General features: G+C 38.6%; 1 protein-coding gene across 2 annotated transcripts; it reads left to right on the top strand.

Annotated features, from left to right (window-relative positions):
- Positions 1-1698: 1698 nt before the first annotated feature.
- On the top strand, positions 1699-24778 carry ZNF326 (zinc finger protein 326). 2 transcript variants are annotated; one of them, XM_054286310.1, is made up of 13 exons: positions 1699-1803; positions 2306-2380; positions 8197-8323; positions 10359-10764; positions 13392-13590; positions 15291-15325; positions 16214-16301; positions 18560-18674; positions 19667-19814; positions 20136-20235; positions 21411-21541; positions 22420-22515; positions 23963-24778. In XM_054286310.1, the coding sequence occupies exons 1-13, from the start codon at positions 1788-1790 to the stop codon at positions 24122-24124; spliced, it is 1698 nt and encodes a 565-aa protein (XP_054142285.1). In that variant the 5' UTR covers positions 1699-1787; the 3' UTR covers positions 24125-24778. The 2 variants fall into 2 exon arrangements, with proteins under 2 accessions (XP_054142285.1, XP_054142286.1); XM_054286311.1 differs by lacking the exon at positions 2306-2380.
- The last annotated feature ends 1335 nt before the right edge of the window (positions 24779-26113 follow it).

Genomic DNA, 26113 nt, shown 5'->3' with positions numbered 1-26113 from the left:
TGATTAGTCACATAATAGATGTGCTTTAGGAGAATAGTGGAGAGATTCACAAAAATATGTATTTGGGCATAATTTCCAATGAATGAGGAGTGTTAGATCCTGTGGACCTGCTTCTGCCAATTCTTAGTCTTGGTCTTTAGAGAGACCCCAAACATGCATATGCAGGCAGCATGCATAGCCTGATCCTGCTCCTAAGGATGCGTGCATCGGGAAAAATCCTTCAAGGCTCTCCCATCACTTGTCTGCCACACTGCTCATGTGACTCACCAAGCCCACTGGCTTGGAGCTCGTTACCAGCTCGGATGCACGGACACAGAACAGAGGGCACAGTCAATCCCTGGAGCCATGGCTCTGCCCGAGCACACGGTACCTCTGGCGGAAAGGCCGGGCTGAAGCCGCAGGCAGCGCTCCCTCAGCGGGGATGGCGGCGGTGCCGGCGCTCCCGGGTGCGGGCCCATGCGCTCGCCTCTGCTGCCCTCCAGAGCCCGGCCGGCGGAACTGTGCCCGCCCGCCTCGGACTGACCGGATCTCACTCTGCATTCACCGCGGTGACTCGAATCGTGCGGGCCTGCAGCGGGGCTTTTGTCGCTCTGCGGATGGCGAGAAACTGCTACGGCCGCCCAAGAGTGAAGGAAGCCCTGATTCCCCGACAAGTCAAACCCCATGAGAGAGTGGCTTTGCTCGCTTATACAGCCTGAGAGCTCACCCACAGCCTGTGTCAGAGACATTTTCCCAGGTTTTATGTACCAGATCTGCTCATTACCATCTCATATGTTTTTTATTCCGCTTTTTTCTTCCCCCCCCCTTTTTTTTTTGTTTCTTTCAGGGTTGTATAAAAAATTAAACTCTAAGGAGTGGCATATTCCTCATATGATCTTCACACAGGTCGTTGAGGATTTTTTGTATGATCGTGTGTCTGGATGAAGTCTGTTTCTTCAAATCTTTTGGCTGCATAAAGGAGCACAGTGTTACCTTACAACTAACCTCAAATGAAGTCTGTATTTAACATCAGCCATTTGGGGTGTTCCAGTGCAGCCTGTTACAGACACAAAATACTTTGGCTGGAGGCTGATGCATCACAGAATCACTGAATCATAGAATGTTAAGGGGTTGGAAAGGATATTAAAGGTCATCTAGTCCCAACCCTCGACCCCCCCAAGAGCAGGAACACCTCACACTAGACAGTGTGACATAATCCAGGCAGTAAAGAATTTGTTAGGTAAACTGGTGGTGTTAGGTCCATCAAAGGGGGCATCACAGAGGGCATTTCTTAAACAAACGGGTTTATTTCACAAAGCCGCTTGGTTTGCGTAACACAGCAGCGGCTCACACTGGGAACTGGCCGGCTCCAGGGACAGGGCACTTTTTCTATAGGGGTGCCATCGAGGGCTCAGTCCCGCCAGGCTCTGCCTGACTTCAGCGGAGCTGACTCTGAACCCCTTCACCAGGGCCCGCTGGGCGGGTGTGTGAGGGTGATGGTGTGGATGTCCCGCCACTCCTCGTCTTGCAGCGACCTCAATCAGGACAGGGCCCGCCGCCAGAACACAAAATGGCGGCTGCCAGGGCTCAAAATGGCCGCCGCGCAGCCTCCCTCGTGACCCGGAGCCAAGCCCCGTGCGCGGCGGGCCCGCCGGCCCAGTCACGTGACGCGCCGGCCGAGCCAATCGCCGCGCGCCGTGGCGGTGCGTGCAGCGCGCGGGTCCCGCCTCGCCTCGTTGTGGTGGAGGGCGCCATTGGGAGCCGCCGGAGCCGCCGCCACCTTCCCGCCAGCAGCGCCCGCCGCCGCCATGGACTACGGGGAAGGTGAGGGCGCTCCCCCGCTGCGCGGGCAGGGCCCGGCCGCCGCCGCCGCCGCTGCCGCCGCGGGGCCCGGCCGTGACTCAAAATGGCAGCGGCCGCTTTGTTACGCGCAGGACGGAGCCCCCCTCACCCACGTCCTCGTCCTCCTCCCCCGCCGCCACTGCCGGGCTGGGGGAGCTGCGGCGGCGGCCGGCGGCGGGAGGGCAGCGCGGGAGGAGGGCCCTCCCCCGGGGCGGCGCGGGCGGGCGGGCAGCGCGGGCGGGGGCGGCGCTCCGCGGGCAGCTCGGCGCCCTGGGGGCGCGGGGCGAGCGGGGGGCGAGGGGGCGGCGGCGGGCGGGGGGCGCGGGCAGAGCCGGGGGGAGCTCGGGGCGAGCTCTTTGAGGGGGTCGTGTCAGGAGCCTGGAGATCCGACAGGAGAGAGAGCCGCCTCTTGGTGCGGCTCCCTGTCTCTCCCCTCCAGCTCTTGCTAAGCACTAAGTCATTCTCACTGACCCATCCTCTCCAGCTGAAGACAGAGATTGGAGATTCCCAGATACCCCCATGCATTGTGGTGTGAACATGCCCAGTGGGTCAGTCTCAGGTATGAGCTATAAATACGTCTAACCTGTAAAAAGAGTTGGGGCTGAGCAATCAGTGTTAACAAAAGCAAAAAAGGAAACGGGTTTTTTAAAGTGCGTGACATGGTTTAAGTGCTCATGTTGTTTTCTGGAGGAGCTGTAACTGCCTGGGAGTGAGACTTGATTTTCATCTTGGGCATGTCAACATGAACTGCACGTTCCAAATGAAAAATTGTGAGATAAAGGAATGGGGATGGGGGGGGTGGGGTAGAAATACAGACTTTTCTTAAGATGATGCTTTTTTTTTTACATAAATCAGTATATTCTTACAGAGTATTATTTTTGTTGAAAAGAAATGATATTTTCCTTTGTTATATAAACCAGAACCTGTAATTGCTTGGGTTTTATTTACTTTTTGCCCCCCTAAAGTTTACTTTAAGTAACAGTTTGGAAAGGAGTATAGAAAAAAACACGTAAAGCCAAGACCAAAAGCTACCTCTTTTTTTTTTTGCACTGTCAAAAATACTATGTAAAAAAAAAAAGGAGTGCACATAGTTTGATAGGATGATTAAAGTTATGATTTCAGAAAAGACTCAAGAAATGTTTTGACATCTCTTGCCAGCATGCAAGCAAGTGTTAAAAGGATCTTAATATAAAGCTTTACTGATACTGTATCCAAGCTGCGTTTACAGATCCTGTCAAGTAAGTGCTTGCTGTTGCTTCTCTTGACACTCCTGCTGGCTGTTATTTCCATGTAACACGTTGAACTACATCTGCGTCTTTGATTGCAGTATAATAATTTTGTTACACATTTCTCGAGTCTTAGCTTTTTTCTCCCCAATTATATTATTTTGTGTTTATCTTTTTGCATAGTAAAATTAATAAGTAGTGGATGAATAAATATAAAATATATTGCCCCATGTTTTCATCTCCTGTATTGAGTAATAATTAAATATGCACTTGATTTTTAGAATGAAAGGTTATTCTTAAGTGCTAGTTTAAGTATCTTATTGGAATATTCACTGTAACTACCAGAACTTGCTTTTCTGAGATCTGATTATACAAATATTGAAGTTAATCCAGGCTCATTGTAGGGGAACTAACTAATCAAATGTGTATTGTACAATTAGAGTGTTCCTTTCATGTACCTCTGTAATAATAGTTTTCATTGTGTTAATTAAGCTTTGTGTTATTTGTAATTATTACAAAAGTTTAATTATGATGTACGCAGCTTGAAACTTTTACCATGACTGTTTATACGCTGTATGTACATGAGCAAGGCATGCATAAAAATTGCTTTACCCAGGTTCTACACAGGGGACTGAAGGCTGTTTTGTGGGGCTCAGAAGTCAGGCAGCACAGGGTGGATGTTGGGAATTCTCATCTTTGCCTAGATTTCATTTGAGCTCTTGGCAGGGTTCTTCCTGTTGGAAACTTTCAGCCAGTGGGAAGCACTTTCAGTTGTATGTCTCATGACTCCTGTAATGGCACTATTGTCCCTTCCTGATGGCTCAGTTTGAGCCCAGAGTTGACAGGTCCTTTGGAACAAATTTTTAGTGTTGTTAGCACAAATATCATTAAATATTCATGTTAATATTTTAGTTACTGCAGCTGTTGTCCTTTTAGTCTGGAAGGGGGAATGGCCTAATGACAAAGTTGTGATGCTACCAACCTACACATGGTGTTATGAAAATGTAATGTGCCTGGAAAAATTACTGCTTCCTATTGCACAACAGACCCTTAAGCTTCTGGTTGTCAACATTTAGCTTTTTTAATTTATCATTTATTTTGCAAGGTCTTTCTCATTTTCTTAGCCTTTTCATCTGCTTCACATGGAGCACACTGTTTAAAATGAGTCCTTGTCTTTATGCTGTGAATATGATTTCAATGTTCTCTGCTCTAAAGCTTTTTCTTTTAAATTGAGTTCTTTGTACCAAGAGGTTCTGAGTCTTACCTACTGTTTGTTTACTTTGTAATTCTTTTCCTTTGGAAAATTTGATTTTTCTTTACTGACTATTGAGATTTATTTTGCAGCTATTTTAAAAGCTCTCTCCACCAAATACGGCTTCTATTTTTTTCTTAATTAATCTGAAGAAATACATATACGTTAACATTTTAATTTTTAAATTAAACTTGTGTTTTAGTATACCATTCTTTTATAAATTTAGACTTAATATATTATTTTCACCTTTGACATAGCTCTTCTCCCCTCTTTTCAATACAAGTTCAATACAATCTAGAAGTTTAAAACCAGATAGTTCTTTGCAAGTTCTTCTATTTCCCTACTTAGGTTCAATGGCTCATTGATCCACAGGGTATTTATGCAAGAAGCTGCAGATGCCAAAACCTGATTTATTCTGTTAATAAATTCTTTGTTTCAGATGTTCTGATAATACCTTCATCTCTGAGGCTCACTCTCTGTTTTTAAGATTTAAGAGCAAATATGGACCACTGTTTTTTAATTTCTTTTTAATTCTGTGGTTTTCATAGATATACAGAAAAAATATTTCTTCAAAGGTTTCTTTGATAAGCAGTTAGTATTTAAACTTAAATGAACTACTACTCTTTTTGAATTTTTGGTTTGAGACACTAGGATGCAATTCCTGGTGTTTTTTCTCTAGTGCTTAAATACATGTTCTCTCAGCATGTGAAACAATTTCACATTTAGTCTGCACAGACAAGCAACTTCTCTATACCTCTACTGGTGGTGACAGTGATTATCATCAGTTACTACACTAAGGTCCTTTCTGTTTTCATTTATCTGAATGAATATTTACTGTTGTCTTGTATGTTTCCCCCTTTTAGGATAAAGCCTGTCTGAAGAACATACTTTGAGAGGGAAGTTTAATACCTGAGGAAGTACTGTACATGTTAAGTTGAATGCAGTTTCTTTGTCATGCTTTGCGCATGAAGTAGAAAATGTAGGAATCTTTGGTGAAGTTTGCAGCTGGTGACTGAAGCAGGAGGGCAGTGGTTGGAATGATAGGTTAACTGATCAGCAGTGTGGAACAGTTTATGATATAGTTGGAAGGAGATTATAAGGTCACCTTCAGTAGATCAGGTCAGAAGTGTCTGTCCTACCTCACCAATGTCCTGTAAGTCACTCTCTGTTTGGAGGCAGGGAACAAATTGTCCAAATACTCCTTTGGTATATTTAAATGCCTTCACTGGTTTGCAGCTTGAGAACTTTCCCAGGCATAGTCTGTGTTTGACATGCTGTGAATTTCTTGTCAGTTGATTTATCCAATTTCTGTCTTAAATCCCTGTTAATCATTAGTAACTTACTACTTGTAACTCGGTTCTGGAACTTGTATGTCTGTTTTGTGAAAAGTGACTTGGATCCTTCTTTAGATTGTTACTTGTAAATTTCATTTGCTCCTTCCAGTTTCTTGTAGTAAATCATTCAAGTGATGAAATCATCATCCCTCTTCGTGTCTTTGTACCTTTTGTATCCTGTGTTAACCATTTTCAAATGTGAGTCTGTTATAATGTGGGTAAATGCAGGGCAGTGAGTCTGGAAAGGGATGAATGAATTGTTCACTGTCAGGGAGGAGATGGTGGTGGTGTCCTGAAGGCAGGGGTTTGAGGGTTTGAGGATTTAGGGATGGCATAGCTCTACAGTAAGACTGCTGACGTTATGTAACATGAATTGATTAAGGAGTGTTAAGCAAGTGTGGATGTCAAAAGTTATCCTGTGATTGTAAATTGTATTTTAGTGTTTGCTTTCATGCTAAAAATTTTAGACTAAAATACTTATTTAAAAATGATGCTTTTTAAATCATTTTTGGGAAGAGTTCTTTGCATATGAAAGTTTTTGTGTTTTTCCAATACTGAACTGCTGGCATATGCATAACATTGGTCCCTACTTCCTGTGCTGTAGTAGAATTGCATTGCAGTGGCAGGGATCTGGATAGAGTGTTGTGTTCTTCCTTGTTGGATGACTTGATTCAGTTCTCAACTCTTAACCTCACTGATTTTTGTGCCATCTTAGGGCCTGTAGATAATAGGGAGCCAGTGAAACTAAGGTAAATTATTAGGTGCTTTCAGGTCAGGTACATCAGTTTTCAGAATGTCAGTGTCTTTTGATTGATTTGAAGTTGTCCTGTATTAAAAAAACTTAACAACCTGGATCTGAGATTAAATTATCCCATGGTCAATTTTAATTTCTGTGCAACTGAGTTTATTTTCTTGACTATCTTCTCTTCTTGCTGTTCTGCATCTTTATGTATACAGTCTTGAGGATAATGTATTGGATTAGGTGGCAGATGATTCAGAAGCACCCGAGAGGAGCATTAGATGTTTTTATTAGAAGCCTCATCAGTTTCTTATTGCAGTAACTCTTTGCAATTTAAGTTGATGATGGGTACATTTAAGCTACATGATTAGTATTTTGAAATGGTTTTTTTATGCTTTGGTTTTTGAATCTTTCTTGTATGTTCAGAATATGAAAAGATAGAGTGTGACTTCTATGTTAGAAGTTTTTTTCTTTTCCAGAAGTATCATCTTTAATTTTTTTAGAAAGTACCTGTGATCATTAGAATAAAAATCAGCAGTAGGTCTTTGTGTGTTGGAGTCTCTGTTCAGGCATGCTAAGAATATCTGTGTAAAAGTGATACAGTCATCTTAATATAATTTGCAGAATTTTCATTGTTGACAGACACAAGAAAGTAACTGACAGTGACTTGGTGCTAACCAGAACTAGGTACAAATGGGATATAATTTGTATATATATATTTTCAGCACTACAGTTATGAGATGAATGCACAGAGAGTTACTGTATTTCTTTAAATAGGACAACTTCTTATGACTTCAGGGGAGCTAATTGTCCTGGAAAAGTCAGTGGTTTATATGTGGAGATACTGAAATGTATAAAATACTCTCTCTTGTCAGATTAAACAGCTACTTAGTTTTATTTTTATCCTTCCTTTGTTCAGTGTGTATTCCTTCTTTGTGTTACTTTTCCTGTGAATCTTGACTTGCCAGGTTTTCTTGGTATTACCCAAACCTTGGTGTTGGTTGGTGTTGAGAAGCAGTTTTGGTCTCCAGAATGCCACTGAGGTGCAGATTGTGTACATTATAGGAAGACAGTGGATCATAATTGTTATGCAGATCTGCAGCATTGTTTTAGTGCTTTGAATTTGAGTGATTATTTGCCCAGAATTTTTACACAGACCTTCCAGTGCTGAGGAGGAAGTTGGTTCTTTTGCCAGATTTCATTGCGGGATACTGAGATGAAGATGTCATGAAGTGACATCAGTTTGTGAAATGCCAGCACCTTAGCACAGTTAGTGAGCTGCAGCTCAGTGCTGATTTGGGTGGATTTTTGTTTGGCTAGACGTCAGGAAGTTCTTTTGTTTGACTCTAGCCTATATACAGAGCCTGCACTGCAGCATGACAGCTTGTAACCTTGACGCGGAGTCTCTCAATGAGAGTGAAGGTTTCTTGGAGCATTGGATAGAGAGAGCCTCTGAGCTCTTGGTATTATGAAAGGGTTGGAAGTGGTCTTAATTCTCTACAACTTCAGACATATTCTACATCAGGTATCTTCATTTAATTAGCTTAATTTATGACGATTCCAGCTGATGGAACAATAATCCTGGGTTAGTTACTATTGGAAAAAATGAGGAACTTTATTCCAGTCAAGAGGTGCTCAGATGATGACAAAGACACGTGGCTTCTCTAATCACAGTGTCAAAATTGGTTTGCAACTGTCAATTCTGTATTTTGTTTGTAAGCACTGTGGCAATGATTAAACCTCTTACTTAAGAATTTAAGCTAGATTACTTAATAAGAATTCTCACTTGCTTTCTTTATAAACATTTTTCTGCTCTTTTTTTAGACATGGACCGGGATTATGGGCATGGAGGCTATGGTGGCCCACGATCCATGGACTCTTACCTTAACCAATCCTATGGGATGGAGAGTCATGGAGGTGGAGGCGGAGGAGGTGGTGGTGGTGGTAACAGGTAAAATAATCCTTCAGTTGTCCCAAGAATCGATCCAATCCAATTTAAGTTTAAATCATTCTTCTAACTTAAGTGTTCCTGAGGCATGTTGTTATGATTTTGTATGAACACTTTCATTCTAAGTCTTCATGTTTGATAAATACTGGCAAATACTAAACTGTAAGTGCTAGATCTTGTAATAATCAGCATTTTTGTGGAAAAGTTTGACAGTGGAACAGTGCGTCTGAAAGAAAATAGCAAAAGTTTTGTTTTTCAGTATTGTCTAGCAATTTGCAGCTGATTGGCCTGACACACCATTTCTGACATTGCAGACTAGACCTAATTGGTTTAGTGTCTTAGACTGAATCTATCAACATTCCGTTTTCAAGGAACATTTAGGATATGTGTTCTTTGGTTTGAATGTGCAGTGCTCAAGTGGTCTTGGTATTGAATCTGAAAGTCATGTCCAGATTATTTCATTGGAAGGTACTGATTACACTTGAAACTGTGTGCATGTTCTGTGCTGCTTTGTAAGATGGAATAGTCTAAAACTAAAAATTCTCATGCAGTGGTCTGAAAGTTGTGTATTTAATGCTGGGGTACTATTTGCTCTTTCAGATGAAAACAATAGGGAGCAGCTGATTTGATTTAGGTCTTAAAATTGCATTCAAAGAAGCATACTTTTCAGAGTAGTGATTCTATCTTGGAGGAGATAAAATGCGAAGAAAACTTAGATAATCTGATGGTTTTCTTGTGTGCATCCTTGAATTTTTCTCTGGCTATTGCCAGATTATTGTGTGGTTCCTGTCTGTAGTCACTGTGGGGAAGGACACTACTAAAGAGGGAGGCTGGAGAAGTGTTGTGTCTTGCTGCTCGGTTCTATTCAGCATTTTAGTTAAGTATGACTTGTTTAATAATGACTGTTAATGTTGATTTACAAGTCTGAGCAGGGATTGAGGAATGAGCCGTACCTACCATATAGTAATCTGCATATGATGGAGGTTGAATGACTTCTTGGACACAAAAATGTCGCTTGCTATGTAACCTGATGTTATGCATGGACTTTTTCTAGTGTCATTTTCTGTGTATCTCTGAGTCTTCTGAGATGAACAGATTTTAAAATGAAGGCATTCAGTTTGCTGTAGATACAGTTAGTAAGTTGAGTCTCTTGTAGGTTGTATTATATCAGTTAGGGGATTGTCTTTCCCACCTGCTCAATCACCCTGTTATAACCTGCAGGGACACTAATGTGTTTCCCTTCCAAGCAGTTACAGATATTGATTTCTAGCCTGACACTGCCCATGTCCCAGGCAAAGCAAACTCTTGATAAATAGCTGAAGATTGTAGCTCCTTGTTGCTTTACTCTGAAATTCCAAGGACTCTTTGTGTGTCCGCTGTGCATGCGCTGGGGAGACTTTGAGAATCTTGAGTTGCTAGACCTAATGGTCTGCAAGTGAAAGTTGGATACACTGAAGACCATGAACTTCTTTGAGTGTGAGACTGAATTTTACAGGGAAAAAATTTCAGAAAGAAAAGATGTGAACAGAAGAGCATATGTATTTTTCCTTTAAAATGAGAACTGTGGGATACTTGGAACTCACAACTGTACCACTAAAAAAGCCAAAACATTTTTTTTTCTTGGTTCAGAACTAAGCTGCCTCTTAACTGCTGTTTAACTGTTAGACTGTGAGGGTATGATTTTGAAGAAAGGGGAGTTTGACTAGGCTTTGAATGTCTGCAGGTGATTATTTTTGTGAGACTAGGGCTGGGCTCCAATAATGTTTTAGTAAATAAATGTTGCTGAAAATTTAAGTAAACAAAGTTCAGGTATACTGAACTTTAGAATTGTTTGTAGCAAAATGGCTCAGATAGCTTTCTGTCTGGTCATAGTGTGAATTGCCCAGCCCTAATCAAGATTAATCAATAACACAACTGTACAGATCAGTATAGTAATAAATTGATTTTAGTTGATAAATGTCAACTGCTAACTTGTCTTTTGAAATGTATAACATTAGTAAGCTTACTTTTTTTTCTCCTCACTGTGCAACTTTTCCAGGTTTGGACCTTATGAGTCTTACGACTCCGGGTCTTCTCTGGGTGGGCGAGATCTGTACAGATCTGGCTATGGTTATAATGAACCCGAACAAAGCCGCTTCGGAGGTAGTTATGGTGGTCGATTTGACAACTCCTACCGGAATAGCCTTGACTCTTTCGGAGGTAGAAACCAGGGCGGGTCTAGCTGGGAAGCACCTTACTCCCGTTCAAAATTGAGGCCTGGGTTTATGGAGGACAGAGGAAGAGAGAGTTACTCTTCCTACAGCAGTTTTTCTTCACCCCATATGAAGCCTGCACCTGTAGGCTCTCGGGGGAGAGGAACGCCTGCTTATCCTGAAAGTGGATTTGGAAGCAGAAACTATGATGCTTTTGGAGGACCATCAACAGGCAGAGGCCGAGGCCGAGGAGTAAGTACAGAATCTTTTCAGATTCTTTTCACTAGACACTCTTTTAAACCCTTTCAAGACCACTGCTTTAAAATGAATGCACTGTTCAGTACAGTGTGGGGGTTTTGTCCAAGCAAACGATCATGGTTGACAATGTTGTTTATCCCTTTGAAGCTGTCTTCAAGTAGAACCCAGTCCCTCTTTCTGCTGAAAGTATTGAGTAATAGACTAGTTGATAAGGTTTGTTAAATCTCTCCTTTTGTTTGAAAGGTGAAGATAAAAGTAGTAGGTTTGGTCTAAAAGGGATTAAAAGGACTTTCATTTTTCCTTGTAAACACTAGCATCTCTGCTGCTGGTGGGGAAATTTTTGAATATTGTGAAAGTTGAATTCAAAGTCTTTTGAAGTTTTGAGTAGGTTAAAGGTGCAATGTATAAGCAAAAAATAAAACCCAGGTTGTGAATGCTAGAGCAGTTTTTGGTTCATGTAAAGGAAAAAGTTGAGCTAATTCTTTAATATATTGAGTATGGTTTATCAAACATCAAGTCTTCTTTTAAACTTAATTCTTACTCTGACTTGTTTACTGGAAGGGTGATGGGGAGGAAATGGCAAAGGTGAGTGGTTAGCAGTTACAGTGATTCTTTCTCAGAATTAAAGCATGGTTAAAGGGGCATCATCAACTTGAAATCAGGTCCTTTTGCAGAACTGAAATTAATTTCCACACAGTGTGCCTAGTCCTCTTACTTGTATTCGTTTTGAAGACTTAAGTTCTAAGTGCCTCTCAGCGGATTCCTTTCCAGTATGGGATGTAAAAAGTGTATGTCCTAGAAACAGCATGATTAATTGTATGCAAAAGAGTGATCAGTTTGAGGAAGCAATGCTTAATGTTAAGTGACCTAGGAGAAAGAATAAAAAAACCCCAAACTTGACAGAAATACGAACTTTGAGTTGATGGTGTCCCTTTGTCTTGGTTTTATAATCCCAATTTCAATTTTTTTCTTAAGCATAAAATATTCAGTGAACACCTTCTTGCCTGTGCCTCTAGGTGTAACTTACCTTTTAAAATTCCTGAGCATGCTGTGTTTCTTTGGGAAGTGATTCTTTAAGTTTAAACTATACAGCTTGAAGTGTAGAGGAAAATTATTTTTTACTGGGTCTTTTATATGCTTAACATGCGTGGTGGTTTTGTTCCCGAAAGTCTACTTTGCAGCATTCTTGAGTATTGTAGTTGCCATATTCAACTTTTAGCTCAGATTTGCACATGGCTGTTAGCTAGCATGTAGCATGGTATGAGAAAAAGATTCTAATCTTCATTTCTCTGCTTGTGAAGCTGAAAATGTTACATTCTTAAGCCTTTATGCTATTCTTTCAGAACTCCTTTAGATCTGAAAGCTTTGTGCAGAGTTACAACTGAGTTCTTTTTTCATTTGCTTTTGAAATTTATCCTTTTAGTCTTTTCTGTAATAAAGGAGAATGTAAAGGCTAGACTACTTACCAGATGTAAAATGCATTGCACCTTTAATAGGTAGATTGTCTGTTTAAAAAAACCCGAACTTGAGATTATCCAGTGCGTACTTCATGTCAAATTTGTGTCTGATGTAAATGTACATGCTAGGCAGTCTACAGCTATCTCAGCTAAATAAATTAACATGGAGATCTTGTGCATGGACTTCTGACTAAGCAAAGTGCCTGTTTTGGTACATTCTGCCTGTCATTTAAAATCTGCTTTTAAAAAGTCATGCTTTTCTTAAAGGTTTTGAATTTATTTTTATGTTCTTTTGACAGTGTAATACTAATTCTCTTCTCATGGAAAGAGATATATTTCTGCTTATCCAAGTCACTCATCCAGTCTGTGGGCTCTCTTCTGCCCTTTATTAATCAAGTAATTAAGTTAATATTAAGAAGTATGTTTGCACTTTTGAAAATATTACAGCTACTTAAATTCCCCTCTTCAGATTACTCATTTATTCTGTGTCTTCAGAGAGGTAACTTTCATATACAAGTATCCACAAATGACTGTATGTAATTTTAGAAATAGTGGAAAGGTTTAGTCTTTCAATGGAATTTTCATTCCTATTTTTGCAGTGTTTTTGTATCACTCTCTCCAGGCCCAACTTAAAAATTCTGCTTTTTATTGAATTGGAAGATACTGGAAAGATAGGTAAAAGAAAGAATGGGCTTCCTTGAATTAATCAGTATTCCACAGTGGGCAACCTTCTTCACTCAGTTTTCAGATCACTACTATGTAATTTTGCATAAGATGCAAAGCAAGATGCAAAGCAAGAAAACTTTTTTGTTAAATCTATTATTTTTTAAATTTTTTTTTTGAGGCAGATGGAATTCATTATCTAGAGAATCTGAAGAGAGGAGCCAAGATGTTAGGCTGAGATATGACAGATATGTTCATTGCCTGGACAATGGTTCTGAATAAGCAGAAACACAGTTTATACATAAGTATTAGTTTTACTTGACAAATGCCCACAAAGCCATTGCACAAACAAACATCAGACCAGGAACTTAAGTTTCCTCCTACATTTTGCTCTAGAACACAGATTTTAGTTAAGGTCACAGTCATACTATACCAAGTAGCTGTTTTGTTGACATTGCTTTCATATACTAATACCTTTCTCTTGATTTCACAAACTTTCAGCATATGGGAGACTTTGGCGGAATGCACAGACCTGGAATTGTCGTTGACTATCATAACAAACCCAGTCCTGCAGCAGTTGCTGCTAGAGGAATAAAAAGAAAAATGATACCACAGCCATATAACAAACCTGGTGGGACATTTATCAAGAAACCCAAAATGACAAAGCCTATCTTGAAGCTGAGCCAGAAAAAGTCACCTAGTAAGTAGCAAGTGTCAAAATTTTTAAGTTAAAATGAGTGATTTTTTTATTCATTAGAAATTACTTAGTTTAAATATTCAGAAAGAGGACTGTATGTGCTGTTTTGTAATTCTTTGTTTTCTACCTTTCAAGTAGTCCACAGTGGATTTTAGGAATTTACATATCTGACTTTCCTACTGCAAAGATAATTTGCTAAATGATTCTGAAAATTTTGATGTGCTCAGATATGTACCATTGAAGACTATCACATTGAGACTTTATGATGATACTTCCTGGAGGCAAATTTTCACCACTAAAAATAATGTCAGAGCTCAGGTTGTCTGAAGAGACAATGCCTGACAAATACTAAAATGTGCTCTTGCATGAGCCTGGGCCCTGCTGTCCACATTCTTTGGATATAAAAAGTAGCATATCAGCTGCTGTGCAGTTTAAATAAAGATATAAGGCGTGGGTGAAGAGGAGAGGGAAAAGGAGGGAAACTGCAAAAATGGCAAAAACTGTTACATAATAATTTATGAGAGGCAGAAAGAGATTGCTCCCACTTGTAAATGAAATGCTCTAATGACAAGAAGAATTGTAAATGAGATAGATAATCATAATACAGACTGCAAATTGTGTTAGTGATGCTTGGTTTCTTTAGCTTCCATAAAGATATTCTCCAACTCTAATATTAAAATTTTATATTGCAGTCAAAGTTGGAGAAAAAAGCCACTAGTGAGGTTTGAATAAAGTGCTTGCTTTGAGGGAATGCAAACTCGAGTATTATATCTTGTGAACAGTGTGTACAGCAGTCAGATTTTCGTTTTAATGCTTGTGATTTCCTGGTAATTTTGATGTGCAGTGTTTTATGTGGTTTGGTTTTAAATGACCCATGAAAATAGTTTAAAGTTGCTGTAGCTCATAGCTTGCAAGGCAAATGCACAGACTTGGCAGAGACTTTGAGGCATAAATTCTGGTTTTGATTTCATTATTCTGGTTACATTATTATGTATTACATAACTGTTCCCTTAACTGTAATGTCAAGAGTACTGTTCCAGGAACTGGCTGTATAGAACACACTCCTCTGCCTTTTGTATAGGGAGCTTTAGTGGTGGTCTCATCAGCTTTGTTGTTATGAAAAGGGTCTCTAAAATTCGCATTCTTTCAGTACTTTCGTACATATTCCTTTCTAAGCTACATTCAGGCATAATGCTTCTAATTTGTTATTTCATCCCCTTCACTGATTTCCCAATCCAATGACCAACACATACTATTTGGGTCACTTTAGGAAATGGGATATATGTAGTACCTGCAAGAACGCAGCCTGTCCTGTGGCTCTGAGATTAGGGGGAAGAAAATGTTGAGTAGTTTAACACAGTTTCTGAAACTTGAACTGAAAGACCTAAGCAGTATCATGTAGTTGAAAAATGAAACGTGCAGTTGGTATCTATTGTATGAATGAAAATATATCTCAAAATACTATTTCCTTTCAACCTTGAAATTCTTGTTTTGGAATTAGATACAGGTGATTGCTTCTAAAAGTGTTTAGTTTGTATTTCTAAGGGTAGCTGATTTTACATTATTATTAAACTATGATAAATTGTAAATGTAGACAATCTTCCCTGCATAACAAGCTGATTTTTTTTCCTAAATATCTTATTGTCTTAAAATGAATTGTCAGTGACAGCACTTTTGCATTGTTTCTCATTTTATGTTAATAGACACGAAGACATCTTACCAGGATTCTACTGTAGAGGTAAAGATTCCCAGAACTGGAAAATGTTTTGATTCTTTGAGAAGTTTGCATAGCATACCTGAAGACACACAATTCTTAAACTAGAGTTACCAAATTGAACATTAAACTAGATAAGTTTTTCTGAACATGATTTTGGGTTTTTTATCTAAAGCTGTCTTATTTTGGTGGCAGCTGATTTTGAGTGAAAGATGTAGCTTGTGCAGATAGCCTGGAAAGTGAATTTTAAGGTGTATTGGTAGACCCTACCTGTTCATGTAATGCACAAGAGCAATATGAACACTTCTCATGTTGCCACGGGTAGACAGCTTGAGCTCATGCAGCTATGACTGCTTGGGTGGGTACAAGGGAGATCACTAAACTAGAGTGAGGAGGAATCTAGATCACTAAATAAGTGAGGAGGAATGGCTAAGTCATAAGACACATCAAGGAGAGAGGGTAAATAAAAAAGAATCAGTGTTAAAAGGTATTCTCTGGTAGGGTGGGAAGATTGGTCCCTTCCTTCAGACAGATCAGTTGCAACACTATGTGAGAATATTAGTAGTAAGCTAAGCATGTGTCTGTATATATCCTGGTTTAATATTGCAGGACTGGAATGGCATTTCCCTTCTTTTTAAGTGAGGCTATTAACACCTCAACTAAGTAAAAGTCTGGATTGGAAGTCAAAATATTTATATAGGAAACTATTTTGATTGTGAAGATAGTTTAGTAAGGCATTATGGAGGAATGCAAAGCTAGAAATGTTTGTACATGGATTTCCACAAGATACTCACTTTCTTTTGTTGTCATATTTAAAAAATAGCAAGTAACAGATCATTGGAAATAATGTAAATTACACTGCCTTTCTGGATTTAGAATGGCTTTTTTAATTTATGGATTTGACTTTATTAGGAAATTGAAGTTGATACAAGTGGTGCAGTTGTTATATATGAAGACTTCACAAGAGATGCTTATGATCTTGGTTATCAGACTTTTGGAGGTAAGTCAGTTTGCTTTGTCAGGTAAGGTGTTGTAGATATTCTGTTTATGAGACTTTGAGAGATTACATTTTGTAAGCCTGTATTTATGACCTTTAGTAGTTATTTGGTAGCATGGCTGCCTGGTTTTTGTTTAAAGAGTTTAAAAATTTAGGCTGTGGAAATATGGTTGTTTGTAATACCCATCTATAACTTGTTTGGTTTTTTTCATGCTTACTGTGTCTCTGCTCTCTGATCATTTCAATATGTTGCTGTTTGCCTTTTTTTTTATTTTTGTGAAAAAAAAAAAGTGGTTTTCTTTACCTGCTACCATTCCATTGCATTGAATGTTGTTCATCCCACTGGTTCCTCACCCGTATCCTGTTATTTATCCCACTAGCTGATCAACCTCACCCTTAAACCCTAGGTGAGTCACTTCTAATAAAGTGGGTTCAGTTATCTTGGAGAGCTGCTATCAGGAATGCGGGGTCTGTTTCATGTACAGTTTTAAGGAAACAGGTTTATTATTAGTTTACAAAAGTCAGTTCAAGTGTGTATGAACTGTAGTGATTCCAGACACATAGAAAAAGAAATCCAGTGATAAGGCTGAAATTGCTTTTAGTCCCCCTTTCCTTGTATGCTGCCCTATTGCATATGGCATAGTCTCATTTGAGGGCAAGGAGGGCTGGAAGTTTGCAGCCAAATGAGTGTTTCTTTTCTTGAAATAATAGTAAATATTTTGAGTTTATTTTTAAACTGTGTGAGTTTCTTTTTGTTTTAAAAGTTTGCATAAATGCACTGAAGGAAAGAGGGAGTTTTTAGTTTATATATAAATTCAGGTCTCTATTCCCCAGCTTCTCACAGGACAGGCACTTCAGTTTATGAGCTTGAGGGTCAAAATAGAGGCCATTTCACAGCACAGAATATGATACCAGATGGTTATTACAGCAGTAAAACAAGTGGTCCTTTGAATATTTCTAGGGTTAGTGGTAATGCTCTAAATGAAATTTAAATCCTGAGATCAGTATGGGAATTTCTTCTATGGGTAGGTAGGTGTTTTTTTGTGTTCAATTTGATTTTTTTTTTTTTAAATAGTCTCATGGACAGGAGTTTTTCTCCTCTCTGGATCACAGTAAATTTTGAAACTCTTTGCTACAAAATGGTAGACCTTGGGATAATCAGGAGCTGTTAGTCCAGAAGATTTTTTTTGTATTCAGTGACACTTCTTGATCCACAGAGTGTTTCGTAGTCTTGGTGTTTGTGCATGATGCTGTTGTACGTTCCTTTCTGTTGCTGTTTGGATGGAGGTAGAGTTCCTGGAGGCTGACCTCTCTTTCAAAGGTTGATCTGTAAAAGAAAACGAAGTGTTCCTCTTGTTTTTGGTCTAAAACTACCCACTGGATAATATTCTAATTGTTTCTCTTTGTCCAAAGACTACTAAAGCAGACATAGGAAAGATAAACATAGGTGCACTTATGCAAAAAGTTAATGTCCTTGGAAGTCTTAAATGTTGTAGAACTAAATTCTATTCATTTACTCATTGACACTTTTACTTACATGCTAGGTAGTAATTTAATCAAGTTCCTCTCTGAAGGTCTGCTTGGGTACTTTGTGTGGTAAATCTTTGTCCTTGTCTCTCCCTCCTCCCTGCCTCCATTAACTGGTTTATTTCTTTGGCTGAAAATCTTCGGGATATTTTTCTGTGAAACCAAGTGAAGTCTAGTGGGTAAAAATAATCAAGTTGTTGAATGATAAGTTGTTGAATATTGGGTACCATATCTTGAAGCAACACTGTCTTGTCTCATTTATGAGAATATTTGCTTTCACTTTTGAGAACTGCCTTCTCAGTAGAAGAGACAGCCTTTAGGTAGTTTCCTTTTTTGTAAGGGGACTGTAGCAGTGGTGCTCTAAAAACATGGGAGAGTTTTAAACAATGTGTTTTTCTCTGTGTGTTTCCAGTTACCTTTTTCTGGTCACATACTTGAAGAGGCCTTTAATAGCTAGGCACAACAGGGAAGGAGTTGCTTTAACTCAGAATTTCTTATATGATTGTAAACTAGAATGTAAAACCTTAGCTGCAAAGTTGAAAGCAAGTGTTTAAATTGGTTGTCTCTAGAGGAGGACAACGAAGCAAAACTTCCAAAACATTTAAGAAAGCCATCAAACTATGTTGTTACAGGGTCTTTCTCTGCATTTTGAAGTGTTTGTGGAGGAGATAGGTACTTCTGCTGTTGTTTGTTTGTTTTGAATTTGGTTTTTAATCCTTCAATTGTATGTTAAGATGGCAAAGGAGAAGTTAAAAGTGAGGAAGAAGAGAAGCGGCGGATTGAGGCCAGAAGAGAGAAGCAAAGGCGCAGAAGAGAAAAAAACAGTGAAAAATATGGTGATGGATACAGGTTTGTGCTGTAACTTCTGTGATGTGTACAGTATTTTTCTTGCCCTTAATGCCTCTCTAAGAACATGCTTTTTTCCTTTGGACTGATATTAGGAAAATAAAATACAATAAAGAAATGATGGGAAAACCCCACCTCCTTCCACACCCCTCAACTGCCCCCGCTCCTCAGCAAAAGCAAAAAGCTAACCCAAATAAAGAAAAAACCTCAAGCCAAAACCTGGCACACAAATTCAGTGGCGTAGCCTGGGTGTTTCACTGGACCACTGTTGTATCAGAAAATCCACAATTTACTAACCCCTTTTCCCCCACAAGTGCATCAGTGCACACTTAGCAGCTTAGAATGGTACTGCTTTTGAAGTATATGTCCATGTTGACTTAGAAAGCTGTTAGAAATTGGTTTTATTTCTGTTTTATATATGTGTGTGTGTATCTGTGGTCAACTGTTTTGTAGCAAAAATAAGTGCATAGGTTTGTAACTTTCTTAGTCTTGCCCAGTGGCTGCACCTTACAAAACTGTTCAATGTCAGTGCAGTATATGATCCTAGCTAGTGATTAGTGACTGTTCCTCATTGTACTGAGGAGTTTATATTTAAAGATTATATAGCTTATTGTAGGGAACATGAGCTTTAAATGAATTCTTCTAATTACAATTAGGAATTCATGGCCTGGGTGGACTATGATTCTGTGCCTATGAGACGTACTGCAAAAGATGAACTTACAGAATCGTATGGCTTTTAAATGCCTGGCTTGTGATTTCAGCAGTTTTTGTCTCTTGAATAGATAATTTGTTACTCTGACACTGGCCTAATTTATATTTGATTCATGTAGCACTTAGCCTTTGTAATGGAAAAACTCTAGTGGTTTTTTTTTTATTTCTTTTTCAGTTAGGTTGCTTCAAAGAACGTTTTTCCTGTTCCCTTTCTAATTGGGTTTGTCAAGTGTCGTTGTTTTGAGGAGTTTTAATAGTAATATTTAATGTATTTCTCTTGATAGAATGGCATTTACTTGCTCATTTTGCAAGTTTCGAACGTTTGAAGAAAAAGAAATTGAGTCACATCTGGAGAGTGCAGCTCACCAGGAGACGTTGGATCATATCCAGAAGCAAACAAAATTTGACAAAGTAGTGATGGAATTTCTTCATGTAAGACAGCTAGTTTTGATCTGTATAATACTTCTACGTAAGAATATAGTTACAATTTACCATTTATTTTCAAAATATGATTTACTTACCGTTAATAATTTTGTAGATGACTTTAGGTGCAGCACATACTACTGCAAGTTCAAGCAAATGAAGCAATTTCAAAGTCTCTAAAGTACTGTTACTTTTACAGTTGAAAGTAGTTCCTTAAGAAGTAATAGCAGTTATTTGCTGTTTGTTATAAAGAATTTTCAAAATCTAGGTTAAAATTAGAATGTAAACAATTGTACATCACAGGTATTTACAATTTTTTTCCCTTTGTAGGAGTGTATGGTGAATAAATTCAAGAAGACAGCAATGCGTAAGCAACAGACAAGTAACCAAACAGAGAATTCCCAAGCTGCTGAAAAAGATATAATGGAAGGTGAGTAATGTGGAGCTCTCCTGGTCTGTTTCTCCTTTCATTCTTCTTTAAATTTGATAAAATGCATCAAACCACTTCGTTTTCACATCTTTTCTGTACCTGGTTGAGATTCCTTGCTCTGTTTCTGATCCCATGTGGAATGTAAACCCAGTAGGAGATGGCAGTCCTTGTGTGTTGGGTACCCAGGTAGCCTTGTCAGAAGGTGAGAACATCCTGCTGGGTACCTGACAAAAAATGAGCCCCCACAGGGGCTCTGCCACAGTCTTGTTCAGTATAAGGCATGAGGAGTGACAGCAGGTGGATGCAGTAGGTAGAGTGTAAGAAAGCAATAAGTGGTCAAATATAAGGACTTGGAAAAGTGCAAGTAGGAGAGTTGCTGTGGTTTGGAGGGACAGTGCCAAAAGGGGGGAGTTGGAGCATTTTTTGGTTACCCGAGATATCTGGAAATTTTTTCCTCTTGACTGTCCTACAGGCATTTTTCTGGAGCAGTTAATGTGTCCCTGCCTTACTGTGCCATATCCTCCCCTTCTTTGCTTGAGGGATTTCAGAATATGGGCTACAACCAAACAAGACATCTTTATTTTAGCAATAACTATTGCAGTGTTACCTAATTTGAACTTAAATACTAAAAACTACTTAAAAATGGATATGGGCAACATCTTAACAATACCACAAACTCTTTTGTACTTCCCTTAAGTACTGGAGGGCCTTTTTTCCTTTGTGATGAGAATGTTCTATTACCAAGCTAATACTTAAAATTACAAGAGGAGTTGGATTCATGTGCCTCTTCCTGATGGTGAGGGAGGGCAAAGAAGTAAATTAGATTTTATAAGGGGTAGAGTTAAGTGCAGTTACTTCAGTCAAGCTTTGTTTGCTGTATCAAAATATGTATTTTTAAGGATATTGGCTTTTGTTGATTAAAAAATCAATGCTGTTTTTGTACTTTGCCTGGGTCTCATGTGTAGTCTGTGAAGAGGTGGAGTGTTGAAGTGAAAAACTTCCTCTTCCAGTATTGCCCTCAGAGAGCCTAATTTAGGTGAATATTCCTCAGTGGTTTAGTTTGACATGTTTAACTGTGAGCTGTTAATTTTGGGGTAAAAACCAATCAGGTTACTTTTCCAGTTGCCTAAAGTAAAGTATTTTGTGTTACTGATTTGCTGCATTTTCTTTGACAGGGGTTACAGCTGATGACCATATGATGAAAGTTGAGACTGTTCACTGCAGTGCTTGCAGTGTCTATGTTCCTGCATTGCACAGTTCTGTTCAGCAACACTTAAAATCTCCTGATCACACAAAAGGAAAACAAGTAAGATATTTTATATTATTAAAAAAATCGGTGAAAAGTGTTACAGTTCTTGGTGTAAGTAATTTCTAAGTTCTTGTTGATGTGGCTTGTTCTCTATAAAGCTATAATGTCCTTAATGCACTTTGTAAGTTTAACACCTCAGGAGGTAGCCAGCACTTAATGAAATATTGGTGTGCTTAATAGCTGCCAGTAGAAAATCATGAGAAAGTTACTAGAAATCACTTCTTCATTTGATGAAGATGTACTTTAGAGAGTTTAAGTATTGGAAACATTATGTTACTCAGATTGAAAAGCAAAACATATGAGTTTCTAGCAAGGTAGACATACTGTCTCTTTTCTTGGCCATTATCTTTTGAATTTGAAGACAACTTAGAGCAGTTTAGAGTTAGCAGTTGCGTTGTATTTGTCCCTGTTAAAATTTATAGTGATAAACTTTAGGGCTGGTAGAATGGTTGAAAGAGTAGCATGAGCATGATAGTAAGCAAGATTGCCAAAGTTACAGATTTTTTTCATATGAGCTTTTGTGATTGTGGGATATTGTGGAATGTTTTGAATTGCTCATGAAAATGAGCAGGATCACCTTCAACAATATGTTAGATTGTGATGGAGAAGCCTGGATGTTGTCTGTAGATGAGAACAGATAACAGGTTGTAGTTCCTTATATAAGCAAGACCCATCTTTTGATCAAGCTAAAGTAACAAGATGTAAACACAACTAAACCTAATTGATTAGTTAGTTTGGGCTTATGTACTAAGAACAAGCAGTTCACACTGTAGTATGTTCATTATTTTATGTACAGAAACTGACCATGAATTCAAATTCATGTGGCAGTTGTTATAGGAATGTGATAATTATTCACTGTCAAATTTGTTTCCTAGGCCTACAGAGAACAAATAAAAAGGGAGAGTGTTCTTACTGCCACCAGCATCTTGAATAATCCTATTGTCAAGGCGCGATATGAGCTGTATGTGAAGGTATGATGCAAACAGAAAGAAAATAATTGTTGCCATTTTCTCCATGTTGTTAGAGTTTAATCTCAGTCCCCTGTCTTTTACATAGCTCACAGATTTAATATATTTTTAATGTATTTTGCCAGTCAAAAATCATTGTCTCAGATAAATTATATTGCAGCAAAAATAACCACCTCCAGATTCACCAACTTTTGGTTGTCATTTAAAACTTGTATCTAGGCAATTTTTAATTGGATTCGCTAATTAAAAAAAAACCCAAAACAAACTTCAGGCAAACATCAGCAGTTTCTTTATATGTAATGTTAACTGCAGAGCACAAAACACAATCTACTTCCATCTTCACATTTAGAAGCAAAAGCTCCAGCATGTGGGTTTGTACTGAAATACAGTGTGCACACTACTCAGCTACTTTTTATTCTTCAAAATTTTTAGGGTTCATGACAAAAACAAAAGCTTGCAACAGTAGTTGATGAGATGAGAGAATTTAAAAGGCATGGAAGCCTATGTTGTAGATATGTGGCCTGAGAAACAGGTGAATTAATTTTAGCAAAATGGAAAGTTTTTTTCTGCTGGGTCACTTACTTTGCTAAGTGACTTTGTAATGCTGTTGTACTGTTGTTAGCTATTTCTGGATTACCTTTAATTGGTTTATGATTCTGCCTGTGCCATAGCAATAAGACTCCTTCAGTCAAAGCAATACTGTCTTTTGGAAATATGGCAAGGTATGAGCCAGTGCCCAAGTTAATTGTGATTTAAAATGTCAAATTAGTTGTGTCCTGAAAAATGATGTATGGATGGGTGTGTGAATCCGTTTCAGACAACTGTTGTGGATCTGTTAAGGAAAGGTTGCAGATGGCCAGAGAGCAGAGGCTGGAATATCTGCTGGTGTTTCCAGCCACCTCTTCCCAGTTCCTTATGCCTGGTGTGCCTTGCCCAATACAGCCCCCTAGCGAGAGACTGGCGAAAGGGAGAATGGAAATTTGCCATTCATCAGTTCAAAAATTGAGGAGAGAAAAATTTGCAAGATTGTCTTCACAGTGCCTACCACTGGTGATATTTCTGTAGTGGACTGAACTTAATACACTTTCACCAGGACCCGCTCAAGGAGATGTGTCTGGCTCCTGGTTGTGCAAATATTTCATCCTTATTCAAATTCAGAATTAACTGAAACTGGAGTAGTTCAGTTAGCATACTTGGCTTTTTCACAGTGCCATTTCCACTTTCATTAAGAGTTTCTTGGGATCCCAGTTTCCCATGTGGATAAAGATGTGGTGTTGCTAGTTTTAAATCCAATGTGTTTTGATTTTTCTTGCTAAAAACCCACAACTATTAAAAAACTGTATAAAGTAATGTAGCATTTCTTAGTGGCTGCCCCTTTCATTCACTGAAATGATGAGTATGATTTTATATTTGAAATAAATATCAAAGCGTTTTCAATCTTCTCCTTCAGGGTGAAAATCCTTTTGAAATTAATGATCAGGCTCAGGAGCAGCAAACAGAAGAAGAAGAAAAAGCTGATGAGCCAGCTGAGGGTGAGGAAGAGGAGGAAGAAGAGGAGGAAGAAACTGAAGAACAAACTGACTTCACTTTAGACCATACTGAAGATAACTAAGTGCAAGAAAATGAAAATAAGTTAGTGGGGGCAAACCAGCTTTTTGTTTCTGCTCTAAAGTGGCTCAGACTTTTTAATAGTCTCAAATGGATCTGAAGGTTCCCCACGATATGCATGCATTCCATTCCATGGAGAACTTGTTTATATAATTCCTCTGTGTTTCTGATTTTGTTAAAATGAAATTAAGACTATTTTAGTTGAGCTTTTTATAGAAAACTGACTGTTAAAGCTGATCAAAACATTGTGTTGTATATTTTTTTAAGCATCCTATTTTTTTGGCGTGTGTACTGAAAGTTGGATATGATAACTTCTGGTCTAATCAGTTGAAAAGGAGGACGGGTCTGTGGGGTAAATATTTTAAAAGTTTTATGGTGTAAGCTTATAAATTTTTACCTCATAGTACAAGATGAGTAACTTCAAAAATTGTGCTGTTGAGTGTGGCTGTTTGGAGGACTGCATTGCACTCTGTATAATAGAGTATATGTTTATAATATGCCTTGTAGCTTTTTGTGATAAGATGTACCAGTTTGTAGCAATAAAATACGTAAGAAGTATTACTGTTTTAAATGTCTGTAGTTTAAGTATTTCAAAAATTTCCCCATGCTGACTACTAAACTGGTTTCAAATTAAATCTTGATTGATACTATCATTGAAGTTTGTAGTTGCATCTTAAGTGACTCATTTATTGCTGAGTTTTTATGTATTCAGAGTCCACCTGCCAGGACAGGTAAGTACTTGGGCCCTCATAGTGTGCCTGGGGAAAGTGTGCTTTCTGTGTGTTTACATGTGGTGTACTCTTCTCTATCTTAGGAATTAACAGCATGAGCTGTATAACTTTTTAGGGTCTTGAGTGGAATCAGTAGAGGAGGTTTGGTGCCTCTTATCTGAGTAGTCAAATGGTATGGAATGTTTCAGGTGGTGATTCACATTATACAGGAGTGGCAGAGTTTTGACTTGCATGATGATATTAATGCTATTTTTATTTCTGCTAGAAACATCTTGATGCATTTTTAGTCTTTCATAGGACTGAATGGTGTATTTGGTTTATAGTTGTGCTGAAGAGTACATACAACTTGTCTCACATTCTATCTAACTCAGTCTTTTTGCTCTGAGAAATGTTGACAAATACTATGTGTAGTTTTGTGGTTTTGATTTCTTTAGGGTTGAACTTGCAATGTAGCCAGTAGAGTAGTAAGAAATATGGGCACTAATCCTTGCAATTTGTTCACAGGGAATAATTGCCATATATGCAAGCTCTTATGTATATTGCAGCCAAAATGCACTAGGGCTTTTACCTACAATTATTTTTTGCTACACAGTAACTCTAGGATGATTAGTATCATACTTGTGTAATACTTGGTTTGATTTCATGCTGTGTGAAGGGTTGAAATCTTGAAACAAGCCTGTAGATTCTCTTGCTTTGGCTTTTCCTGTTTTTGTTACAGTTAAGAATGTGAAAGATATGGAGACTTACCATCTTCATTCCTGTTTACCCTGAACATCTTCCTTATGGACTCTAGAACATGTGTTCCAAACTGTTGCTGTGTCTGTACAGTGAAATCAGTTTTCAGCTTGCTGAATAGAAGCTTTACATTTTCTTCTTGTTGTCTAGCAGACTTTTACAAAAAAAATGAAGCTTTTCTTTAAATGTATTTTTCAGCTTCTAGAATGTCTTCTGCTCTTTTGAAGTAGCCCTAGAATAGAGGATCCAGAGCTTTTCTTCAATTGGTTATCCTACTAACTGAAGTCCTCACCCACTCAGATATAAGATTGTAGGGAGAAACTTTATTGTAAGGAATGCCCCTAGCAAGCAGAGGGAGTTGGATCTCTCCTACCCTTGCTAAATCCAACATCCTCTTGAGTCAAAAGCCTGCAGTGAAGTCCCTCAAATCATGTGAGAGGACTAGAATGTTACATTGAATTTAGTAGTGAAGTCTGTTCTGACCTAAATGTAAAAATGAGTAATATAGCATCTGTGTAATTTCTTAA

This window comes from Melozone crissalis, unplaced genomic scaffold (genome assembly GCF_028551555.1).
Source record: "Melozone crissalis strain CALT ecotype California unplaced genomic scaffold, PUWL_Pcris_2 ptg000045l_1, whole genome shotgun sequence".
Taxonomy (NCBI): domain Eukaryota; kingdom Metazoa; phylum Chordata; class Aves; order Passeriformes; family Passerellidae; genus Melozone; species Melozone crissalis.
This window is presented reverse-complemented; position numbering and strand designations above follow the sequence as displayed.

What these genes read in the sequence shown, in the direction of transcription:
- ZNF326 (XM_054286310.1), top strand. An exon ending in GCAGAGGCCGAGGCCGAGGA is followed by an intron (nt 10,765 to 13,391) that starts GTAAGTACAGAA and finishes ACAAACTTTCAG; the next exon opens with CATATGGGAGACTTTGGCGG. An exon ending in GATATGAGCTGTATGTGAAG is followed by an intron (nt 22,516 to 23,962) that starts GTATGATGCAAA and finishes CTTCTCCTTCAG; the next exon opens with GGTGAAAATCCTTTTGAAAT.